Here is a 12,211-nt window from a genome sequence, read left to right on the forward strand (position 1 = left end):
ATTAATTTTAATTTGAAGAACAAAACAAACTTTTTAATTTATAGTTTTATTTATGGATAAGTTAAGAGCCTACTATAATAATTATAGTTATTTAATGCGAAACAACTTTAATAACAAAAATGTAATATTACTCTTAATTTGTGAAAAATGTACCACACTACTTAAAAATAAATGCTTACGTAATGGTCTTTTGATCGCATTCATAATAGTTGCATGATTATTTGAACGTTAAATCCGGTTTAAAATCCAGAATTTTTGTAGAATAGAAAAATCGAAACAATGAATCAAGTATATGGCAAGGTATGTACAACATTTTTGAGGGGAAATTAAGCTTTGTTCTGTTTGACCGACGTGCGTGACTGAGATGCATCCACTTGACGTTCAACGTTTTTGACAGATCACATTTTCTTACGTGAGTATGGATAATTCATAGCAGGAGAAATGCGAGATTCTCCTCTATGGAAAAGCGCGCACATGCATGTTACAAATATGTTGAGCTTTATAATTGTATGGCGCAACGCAAACATTCCTGCAAATGGCATACACATGCACGTTGGGGATTTTACAGACCAAGTGTTCTGAAACAATTTGATCGGAGGAATAGTGTCAGCATTCATTCGCATTCGTTCTGACACATATATAATATTTTTTCAATTATTTGTGTAACCCAAGTACAACTACCGACATTATTTTTCACACCATCATTCATTTGTTTTTCTGAACCATTCGTGTGATAAGATAACGATTCGTGAAAAAAATAATAATAAAAAACAAGAAAAATTCTGACGTGATTTTAAAATGGTGCAACAACCATGAGAGCGAACTAAAGGCGATTGCTTTTTGGCATTTGAATGTTGTACGTTTGGAAAAGTGGTAGGTTCTTTTCTCGTTCAATGTTCTCTTTGCGGCCTTAAGCAAGTTTTGTTATTTTGAACATTTTCCTTAACGAAAAATGTGAATAATGATATCATGACGATAAAAAAAATCATTTGGAGTAATAAATGTTTCTTACATCGAAAACGTTTACGAAGCGAAAGAGAAAGAGATAGTGAAATATACCGATATTTTCACCAGTTATGTTTTTTTTATGCATAGTATACAGCAAAAGCGATTTATTGATTTTTCCCCTTTGAAAATGATGTTTATTGTTATGTGTAGCTGTTTGGTGGTGCTCTCCATTGCTGCTATCGCAGCGATGTGTTCTTATTGTTTGCAATACATAATTATATTAGCTTTTCTCTTTCCATCTTATTCAGACTACAATGTGCTTTTAAAATATGTGTCGTGCGAAAGTGATTGAGACGAGTATACAGTTAAACACACTCTCCTGGGAATGGTGTGTCGATGTGTGTACGAAATGAAATACGCTTTCTTTTTTCGGTGTGTAACTCGGAACGGTGGTACAATTGAAACGGCATTGATAGCCTTTAAATTCAATATTGTGTGTGTGTCTGAATCTTTCTTCTTTAGTTCTTACTCTCAGTTCAGCATGGGTGGTATTTTCGATGTACAATTGTACACATGCCAAGTGCTTTTATACGAATCCACATATTTATGTTCATGTGCAAATATTGCTTTTTTTTACCTTTTTTCGTCAAAAGTGACAGAGAAAAGATGCAGAATGAACCGTAACAAACATATATTTGTAAGTTAAGTTATCAACTGAACAAAAAAGAAATGTTTCTATAAAATAAGTTATCAACTGAATAATAAAGAAATGATTCTATAAAATGAAAAACTCAAACATATTCAAAATATTCTCATTAACTCTAATTTTCGGTGTGTGCAGAGAAGAAATGATAGTGATAAAAAAAAATATTGTGAAAAAAATTTCAAATTATTTTAATTTCAATTATGTATCACAACAACGCAGAAGCGATTTGAGCGAAAAATGTAACAAGAACAATGAAAAATAAACAAACAATTGAAAAGATTGGTTTGAAAGGACTTTGTACTATTCAAATTTATGATAATACTCATTGTTATTTGTCGTGTGTGGTGCTCCATATGTGGGTTTTATAAATGAATGTTGTATCTAAAATTATATGTTCAAACGAATATCCGTTTTGAACATTCACATACCAAATGTAGAGCAAATCTTATTGAAGAATTGAATGTTTAAATAAGGGCATAGACATGGAAATTGTGATACAAATGACAGATATAAGGAAAGTGTAATTGTTTGCATGTGTATGTGTGGAAAAAAAGGGAAATTTCCTTTATGACTGTTCTAGGTATAATGGCCAGTAAATGAATATACTCACAAACTGACGTCAAAAAGAACATAGACCGGTGATTTATATTTAATGGAAATTCGTTTGGTCAACGTAGAGTGTTCCTTTGCGCTTTTTTGTGTCAGCTACCGCAGTTTTCCAATTAATACAATTCGGATACATCGTGTTCATAACTGCAAAAGTCATATTTTTTTCATCCAACTTGTATCTTTGTATGAGAGGTCAAATGTCAGTGTATGTGTGCCAGTTTTGATTTCGTCAGCGTGAAAAAATGTTCAGTATGACAAAATAACGGAAATGGAAAATCGAAACTACGAGCATGCTAAGCATACTAACTAAATAAATAAAGAGTAGTAAACGGTTTTTCCTGTGTCGTTATTCTTGCAACATTTACACCAATTCACTGGAAGTGTTGTATTTAACTATGTGTAAAAATCCTTTTTGCATTGAGCTGGACGCTGGTAAATGGCAAAACGGAATAGTTACCGGAACGGTAAAGGTGTCATTAAACGGAATAAATGTGTGTTTAACATGAATCAAATTAAATGAGAGCATAATGTGCACTTGCATGTGACTAAGGGGCTTAATTCAAAATTTCAACGACTGAATTCTATAATAATATCTAAATTAACTGAATTTTTCAGCAAACGAATGAATTCCAGTGAATTCTACGGTGATTTCATTCAAATATGTGAGATAGTGGTGAATAGTTTCTGCTGGAAATTACTGCAATATTTATATTTTGTGTAACGAAATTGTAAATGTTTTTTTATATTTTTTTAATAAAAATTAATTTTATTTTCAATTTTGAGCGATTTTTTTTCGAAAACAATCGGAAATGTTGACAAAATAATAAATTAAAAAATATTGCGGTTATCATAACCTCACTTTATTACTTTGACACATTTCATTCTATTCACACGAATTCACCGAACTCATCAATAACCACTCGATTCAAAAGTGTGAATTTACGTGAATTCCTTTGAATTTTTTTGCCGTATTAAGCCCCTAGCATGTGACACTATCAACCGATTTACAAGGTCGACTGAACGGCCATTCAAAGCATAAAAGCGTGGCGAAAATTCATTAATGATTTTAATTGAATATGAAGCAAACTGTCGTATGTCAGTCATTTTCCGTTAACGATTTTTTTATTGTTAGCATTTTACCTTTTGGCTTAAAAGTAACAAATTATCCACTAAAAAGTAACACTATTAAAGTAACACTACTGCGCCCGTTCGCATTTCATATTTGATATTGTCTTTTAATATTTATGAATGAATTCTTCAAATTTGAATAATTTATAGATTGATCCATTTCTATCATCTTAAAATCAACGGTTAATTTGTTATTTGTTCAATTTTATTTAATTTCATTATTGGTGGCGATAACTGCATTCTGTTTAATCAACGAGCAGGCTCTATAATTGCTAGAATAGTGAATGCGCCTAACCACATGCACATGGTTGATGGCGACATTTTCTGTACAAACAACAGGAAATGCAACAGACCCAGCGCTTTATACATTCGGTATCTGATTTATATATAACAGATGAAATAGATCTGTTACTCGAGGAAATCAAGGACTTCGAACCGGCCTGCTACCAGATAGAAGACCTACAGGATTTCGATATAGCTGGCAGCAGAGCCGATGAACTATCTCTACCAATTGAATTAGAATCACCAATAGGTACCATCACATCATGGGACTCGCACATCAATTATAGAAATCACATGAATCACACGCCACCATGGGGTGTCGCATTGCATTGCAATGCCAAACATTTTAAATCACGTACAGGGATCGTTAGAATATTATTAGTGGTAAGTTATTATTATCACCATCATCATTATTACCAAATAAGTAACGGCCCTGCAAGTGAAAAATGAACAAATCATTTCATAGTTTAGTAACTACCCCTGTAGTTTTCTATTTGTTATTTCCCATAGAAAAATATGAACATTTATCGATTATAAATAATAACTTCCGTTTCTTATTTTTAATCTTTTGTATTTGAAATGTTAATATCTAGTTATCATCAGCGGTGTGTTTATTAACTGAATGCTCTGCTGGTACTGTGCAAGTTGGATTATTTTTACTGCCATTACTAGGACGATTACGATTGATGATGTTTTCCGCACTAATTTCAATACTTCTTACCTGTTCTCTCATATTCTTAGATGTATCAGCTATTGCACTTATGTTTCCATTTAATTGGGGTAAAGTGGTAAGTATACACACAACACTATTACATACAGACTGGCGCGCAAGGCATAAAATGAAAACTGAAACTAATTAAATTCATTCATTAATTGTTTTACGTGCTAATTAATAATAAATGACGTAAAAATACATGCAACGTACTCGGTGGTAACAGCACTCTGTTGTAGCTCTTTTTTATTCACGTATTTAGCTCTGATAATTTTTTCCTTTACAGAACACGTATATATACTTTTGTGTTGGTATGCTGTTCCTAATCTCGTCCACATTAATATTGCACACGGTTTTATTCGCCGAAGAATTCGTTTGGGTGCCGAAATACACAAAAGACACGCTATTTGTTTCAGCGGTGAGTTTAAACTGAATTTCATGCAGTTGAAATGTGCCATAAACATGCTAGAATGTATTTTCAAATTCATAAAAATCAATTTCATTCTAGATGATTGGTTATGTGTGCGCCTTTGAGGCCATAGCATTAACTCTAATGGAATTTTGCGCAAGTAGCATATATCGTCAAGTACCTAATGAAGATGAAGCAGATCTTGTGTCAGGAAAATGTCGTGAAATGAGTCCAATCACACACACAAATCATCACGAGTATCCCATTCATATTGGCGCAAATGATAATGGCTATGCGTACAATAATCATGTCAATTGTACAATATCATCACCAGAGTGCAATCAAAAGCCTTATATACCACGTAATAATAGTTATATTACATTAAATTTCGAATCAATGACTTTCAATTATAGACGTTTCCAATATATTTTTGAATAACATGATTATTTTAAATTTCAATTTACAGAAAAACGTCCTGACAAAGCAAATAATCGAAGACCGACACTTGGAAATATTCAAAACCAAAATCATAGACCAAACAATCGATACCGGCAAGGCTATCATTATCATCAAGTTGCATCTACAACATCGCAACTAAGTCCCACATTTGTTTTAGGTAATTTTTACTGTTGGATACGAACGTTTGATTTAAAAATGAAATTGTGTTCGTTCGTACGTAGCGATTTTACTCTTCCACACACACCCAATGTGTAATTGCAATGGGTCAACATTTACGACACCTAAAAAATATGATTTCTGGTAGTTTTCGAGGCCAAAAAACCCGAATCAGGCTGTTTTGAACATGTTTGTTGTGGGTCAGTTCCACGTGGTACGTTGTCCACATATGAAAAATTTGTTAACACGATGACTTTCAACCCAAAAACGTTATTTAAAATCTGACTTTGGTTGATCTACAAAAAAAAATAACATTGGGAGAGTTCGAAGAAATTTCACATACAAAATTTTCGTTTACAAAAAAAAAAAAAAATTGTAAATTCTTCATAGAATGTGGTACTCACATAGTTTATCACACAATAAGTAGAATCTACCACAAAGTATTCCACGTGAAAAGTGTCAAAATTACATGAGATGTTGAATGTGGTACTCACATAGTTTATCACACAATAAGTAGAATCTACCACAAAGTATTCCACGTGAAAAGTGTCAAAATTACATGAGATGCTCCCTCTATTTGTATTGAAAAAATATCCTGTGCACAGAATCAAGTGCTCTCACCCACATTTTTGATGATTTTTTATATTTTTCAATGATAAATATATCAAAATTTAATCGTGTTACAAAATAAATTAAAGATTATGTTTTTTCGTACCAAAAAACCCCGGCTACACAATTTTCCAGAATAAATTTAAGAGAAATGCCTTAATTTAATTGCTTCAAATATCACTATCCTGAGGAAACTGTTTTTTTGAGTGTGATGTATCGGGCAAATCGCTAACCTAGAGAAACAATAGGTCATTCCATAATTTGGGGCCGCCTCCGATCAGAAATAATAGGCAACATGCTTCGCACATGACACCTGTCGCACAGTGTTTGGAAATGAGAACCGTTTATCCAAACTTATGGAGTTTTAAAAATATGTTAATTTTTCGAAAGAATTTACACGAAAATATTCCTCAATATCCTTCCAGTCTTATAATAAAAATAAATTGATTGATACTTTAAAATAGTGATATGGATGTTAATACCTAAAATCCAACGAATTTTTGCTATTCCATACATGGGATTAGTGAATTCATGCGAATGCCGCTACTGAATTGTCTTTTCTGTTTCAATTTCTCGATTTGTTACACAAAAGTCTAATCCTATTCCACGTATCTACCCCCTAGCCTATAATCTGTCTTTTTTGGTCAAAGGTTTAATATAAAAAATCGCTAAGAACGAAAGAACACTATTTCAAGGGCAAGTCATTTCTATTTTGAATTTCATCAACAATAAAATTTATATAATTTTAAATTTATTACAAAAAAAACGTTTTAGATCCAATACCCGGACCATCTTGTCAATCCAATTTTAATTCAAGTGCGTGATAATTTACTATGTTTTTGAGGAAACTAAAAATTCAATGTGTATAGTTGAAGAAAACGAAAATGAAGCATAAAATTTAATATAACAACAAAGAAAGTTTAAAACAATAACGATTTATTATGTAATTCATATATATAGCTTAATCGATATTTAAAAAAAAGTACGGGAAAAAAAGTATTTATTTAAAAAAAATGAAAATGAATAATCAAATGATTTATGCAAATTTGCAAAGAAATTTAAAGAAAACAAAACAGAAAATTACTCAAATAAAGTAAACGCTATGTAAACGGTTTCAACAGATACATACAGATTTCCATGACACGTATATTGGTACGAATCGAGGTGAATCATCGATAAAATACAGCCGATTCCGTTTATTTTGTGGGAGTAATTTTGTTAAATGATGAAAATTGAAATATAGCAGAGAATCTAGTTTTTCTAGATTTTTTTCCATATGAATGAATATATATTAAAACCAATGTGTGTGAGGTAAACTCTCAATACTTTTAGCTACGAAAGTTCGTTCGTTCGTTCGTTCGTTCGTTCGTAGGCAATAAAAATAACATTTTCGTTCGTTCGTAGAAATTTAAAAATTAAATTGGGTTCGTTCGTAGGAATTAAAAAAAATTTGTTCGTTCGTTCATTCGTAGAAATCGGAAAAACAAATTTTTCGTTGGTTCGTTCGTAGCGATGTTTTATTTCAAATTTTCTTAGTAATTTTCTTAATATTTGAAATGAAAAATCGCTACGCACGAACAAACAAATTTTTTTCCGATTCCTACGAACGAATGAACGAACAATTTTTCAATTCCTATGAACGAACAAACGAGTGTTCGTAGATGTTCGCAGCCAACACTAACTCTCAAGCATGACTTCGACCCACTGTTGCTTGAATCTATCTTTTTTATTGATGTAATATTGGAAAAGATTTTATTTATTTTATTTCGAATAAAAAGAAATAGTATAAAACGAATTAAAGATTACTGAAGATGCGGTATGCCATCATAACGAAACCGCCAAACTAAATCATCTCTACAATAAAGGCTCGAAACCAAAATTACAAGATAATTTTCCATTGTGATTATTTTATGAAATAATTTGTTATTACATTTGTAAAATGAATTTAACGAAACTAGATGGACTTTTTTTAAAAATTAAATTCTGAATTTTAATCATTACCAAGATATTTCATCAAACTCGTTCCTCCTTTTGAACTACATCATCAGCAAATCTATTTGCCATGCTCCAACCACTCGACGAACAATTTACATTTAAAAATATCATACAGATGATAAATTTTTACATCATTTCTCCTCAAAAATAAAGAATTATATGCTCCATCCATTTTGTTGAAATACATGAAAAAATAACATGTTTGGCGTATTTGTTTCATCTAAAAGTCGATCGGTGGTACTCGCAAGGAGACTTATGACTTTTCTCTTTTGTATGGAAAGTGCGTCGAAAACTATTTGTATCGCAAAACAAATGTCAGATTAATTTCACTACCCAGCAAACAATTGATAGGGCAAATGCATCCATTATGAAGCACATATTGACGGTCGTTTTCGGGGTTAGATTCGTGTGTAGTTTCAGTCATTTCCATAGGTTTGGCATGGTGGAACATTCAGGTGTGAAAACATGGAAAAAGGGAAAGACAACCATTAATATCAGTTGAACTGGGTATAAAATACTTTTTTTAAATTAAAAACTTTACTCACCTACGGGCACTCCCCCTCCGTACAATGTTGTACTATTGTACAACTAGACCACAAGACTTTATATAGTCTGTTCATGTCTAGCTAAGCTAATTATAATAGTTAAAATATTTTATTTTATGTAATTTTTTGAATGTATGATTAATTGATGATGTTTGTTAGTTGACATTGTTGTTGTAGTCCGGCGGTCTTAACAATGAAACTGGCAATGGTACATCAAAGATCCGGCAAAGTCCTATGTAATTTAAAGCAAATACATTAAATAATGAATATTCTGTTTCCAATTGATTCATACCTTTGAGCATAATGCATTTTGCTGCAACAATATCTCGGTGCCAAGTAACTGTTTGTGGAACAACATCATCATCATCAACATTTAATGGCCAATTTTTGTAGGTAACTTTAACCTTTGACATTAAACGCCCAGTCCGAATTTTTTCGTTCACAGCCTCACGATTGCCATCGATAATTTGTCGCTTAATAATTGCACGTTTTCTTCTCAAAACACGTCTGTTGACCGTTGACACAATGATATCTGGCAGTCCAGCGACTGAATCTGGCAGGCCATCAATCTTTTTCGCTCTACAATCGTAGCACACTTTAAATCGATCATCTTTTGTGTGCCTTGGAAAACGTTCCTGACAATTCGCGCATGTTTGTGATGTTCCCCATTCATCTTGCATTTCAACTTCTGAATGTCCAAGTTTCTTAATGCTCACACGAAACTTACGCGATCCCGGACATCTTTTACGCTTTTTTATTCCAAACGGTCGATCGGGTTTCATCGCCCAAGCACCAAATTGAACCAACGACGGTTTGTTGTTTGTCACACGCACGGCGATTTGATCATTTACTCTGGTCGAGCGAATGTGATGGTCTAAATCCAGTCGTGCATATTCACGCGTCGCATAAGCTGCCATTCCTTTTCGTAACATTTTAATGCGATATTCAATGTATGATTTCCATGTTGAATTACGTGGTGATGGTGGACGATATGGGTAGGTTTTGAGATGTTCCTTCTCTTCGATATCAAACCATCCAGCCAACTTTTTCGCTTCTTTGTCTCGTTTTTTCTGCTGAGTTTCCCAATGAAAACGCTGGTTTGGTATTATAATGTTTTCCTTCAAAATGCAAAATGGTACAAAAAACTATGAGTTTCTATTCAAAACCATTTCAAATTACATTTCAAAATATGTTACCTCAACAGCCGGCTCATCAGGTGTTTTTTGAATGTTGCGACGCACTACAGTTAACCACGATTTTTCATTTGGATCGATTCCAATGATGTATTTCTTGCCAATGAGTTTTTCCGGCCCCCGATTCGCTTGGGTTGTTTGCTGTGGTCGTTGTTGTCGCTGTGGTCGTTGTTGTCGCTGTGGTTTCTTGTACATTATGGATATTGAAACACTATCTGTCAAAATCTGATGATGGAATGATTTCGATTTGCCCAATTTATTTATTTCACCGACATCGAACAACATATTCCATAGACCTGATCGATCAGTTTGGGTGTAGTACTTTAAATTTCTCTTATTCATCCGGTTGGTCCGCGTATTGAGAAAAGAAGGCACCAAATCAAGCTCGTTTACAATTTTATTATACAAGTCCTTAATGTCCAATCGCACGTTTTTCAAATGGTAGTCGCATAATGGTATAAGAGCAAAACTGCTTATTTTTGGTGGTCGATTGATTGTTGGCTCTTGAAAGTTCGGATTGTTGCGAAACATTTCATGAATGGTATACCATTGTTCGGCATGACTGTGATACACTTCTATTTGCCGTTGCATTTGACCGAACAACCACAGTGATTCAAACCAACGATATTTTGCGAAAAATTTCATACTCACTGTTCCCGACCATCCAATTTCAGTCAAATCTCTCATTAAAATATTGAATTTTTCAACGCGTTGTGGATCCACATTATTACCATTATTACCATTTGTTAAATTCTTAAATCGATATGAAAACTCTTTGGCATTTCTGATGTCGATGTTATCAAATCTTGAGCCATTGTGGAATCGATTGCGATACCAACAACGCATTCGAAAAAAATTCTCAAGTCGTTTTTCACACCATGTGTTGGTATTGGTTTGAATGTTTGTGATATATTGTTTATAAAAATATCTCAAACCATTTCCCAACTTTTCATCATCTGGCCATCGGAACTGTTCTTCACTGTTTCTTTCTACCATGAAACGAAACTCGGGCAATATCCGATATTGACTATTGATATTGTTAACGTGTTGGTTTAATACCGCTCTGAAACAATCGGCAATGAACAGGCTTGGATGTGGTTTCAAAAAAAATGCACGATCGTCATTATCAAGTGCTTCATTCAAAATAAAAAGAATAGAAAGTGATGCCAATGCTGCCACTTCTGTCATTTGAACACTGCGCTCGAATAGCATTTTGGTCACAACTTCTCCAACTCTTTCAATCCGTTCATGTTGTTGTCGCAGGATTGTTTGAAGTCCACATTTTATTACAACGTATTTGCTTTCTTCTGGTTGATTATCATCGAGCTCGTCGTCATCCATGTCTTTTTCTGTTCATTCTCAAAAAACTGATCAAATTATTCGAAAATAAAAAATAGACACAAATTTAGAAAAAAAATGCAACAAAAAAAGCATAGATTACGAATAAAATGAGATCACAATTTAAATGACAATCACTTATATCACAATTCAAATTAATCACTTCTTACCTCAACGATGTCACTCTGTATTCTGATTCAAATGATGAAATGTTTTCCAATATTCCGCAGATGAAAATTTTGTTGGAATATTCACCGTCAATTTTATGAATGCTTTCTTATTTTGAAATAACAACAGAGACAATCTCAAAACCAACAGTGAATTTATCCGTTTAACATCGAACAAACAAAATCATTGGAACAAATGTTAGCCAAAAATGACGACAAACAAATTGTTTCATACTCTAATATAAACACTCACACATAATTCTCAAGAATTCCTTTTACAAGCAAAGCACAATTTGTTACAAACAAAAAATGAGAACACACTCATATCACAATTCAAATGAATAACTTCTTATACTATATAACGCTGTGTCCTGATTAAAACGATGAAAATGTTTTTTTTTATTTTGAAATGAAAACAAAGACTGTCACAAAACGGACTGTGAATCTTTCCATTTGACATCGAGTGACTTCTACAGTTACGTTCCAAACACACCAAACCGTTGCTAAAATGACGATAAACAAAAAATGAATCTCATGTACAAGAATTCCATTTATTAATCACTGAATTTTGTTTTTTTTTTTTTTCAACACAATGGCAACTTAACCATAATTACTTACCTTATTCTTAACAATAACTTCAAAATATTTTGATGCGAAAAAATCCCTATTTAGTTCAAAGAAATTAATTGATACGATGCAATGTTTACGAAGCACATTTTGAATGTAATCAGAAAAATCGGCTTCGATATGATACACACCAATACACACAGCTACCAACTGTCAAATGTCGTACACATTCAAACATGTTTCGAATTCGAAATTCGAATTTGAATTATGAAATAAAAAAAATAAAAAAAATAAAAAAATGTTTCTGAAACTAAAATCAAATCAAACAAATCTAAAAAAAGGTACATTTATAAATGTATTTCACAGTCACTTGAAATTCCTACGCAAT

At 32.7% G+C, this 12,211-nt stretch overlaps 2 protein-coding genes across 5 annotated transcripts; one reads left to right on the forward strand and one right to left on the reverse strand.

Moving 5' to 3' along the window:
* Positions 1-624: 624 nt before the first annotated feature.
* LOC116348440 lies at positions 625-7,437 on the forward strand. Of its 3 annotated transcripts, none has more exons than XM_031779446.1 (7): positions 625-873; positions 3,652-4,057; positions 4,267-4,461; positions 4,672-4,803; positions 4,894-5,155; positions 5,261-5,410; positions 6,793-7,437. In XM_031779446.1, the coding sequence occupies exons 2-7, from the start codon at positions 3,734-3,736 to the stop codon at positions 6,840-6,842; spliced, it is 1,113 nt and encodes a 370-aa protein (XP_031635306.1). In that variant the 5' UTR covers positions 625-873; positions 3,652-3,733; the 3' UTR covers positions 6,843-7,437. The 3 variants fall into 3 exon arrangements, with proteins under 3 accessions (XP_031635306.1, XP_031635308.1, XP_031635307.1); XM_031779448.1 differs by having other exon boundaries at positions 625-870; XM_031779447.1 differs by lacking the exon at positions 625-873 and adding an exon at positions 1,449-1,645.
* A 1,218-nt stretch (positions 7,438-8,655) lies between these two features.
* On the reverse strand, positions 8,656-11,380 carry LOC116348442. 2 transcript variants are annotated; one of them, XM_031779452.1, is made up of 4 exons: positions 11,260-11,380; positions 9,755-11,118; positions 8,851-9,676; positions 8,656-8,790 (listed from the first exon to the last, which is right to left on the reverse strand). In XM_031779452.1, the coding sequence occupies exons 2-4, from the start codon at positions 11,090-11,092 to the stop codon at positions 8,714-8,716; spliced, it is 2,241 nt and encodes a 746-aa protein (XP_031635312.1). In that variant the 5' UTR covers positions 11,093-11,118; positions 11,260-11,380; the 3' UTR covers positions 8,656-8,713. The 2 variants fall into 2 exon arrangements, with proteins under 2 accessions (XP_031635312.1, XP_031635311.1); XM_031779451.1 differs by having other exon boundaries at positions 8,656-9,676.
* Positions 11,381-12,211: the final 831 nt, after the last annotated feature.

This window comes from Contarinia nasturtii, unplaced genomic scaffold, assembly GCF_009176525.2.
Source record: "Contarinia nasturtii isolate CC-2019 unplaced genomic scaffold, AAFC_CNas_1.1 Cnas_scaffold_2428, whole genome shotgun sequence".
Classification (NCBI taxonomy): domain Eukaryota; kingdom Metazoa; phylum Arthropoda; class Insecta; order Diptera; family Cecidomyiidae; genus Contarinia; species Contarinia nasturtii.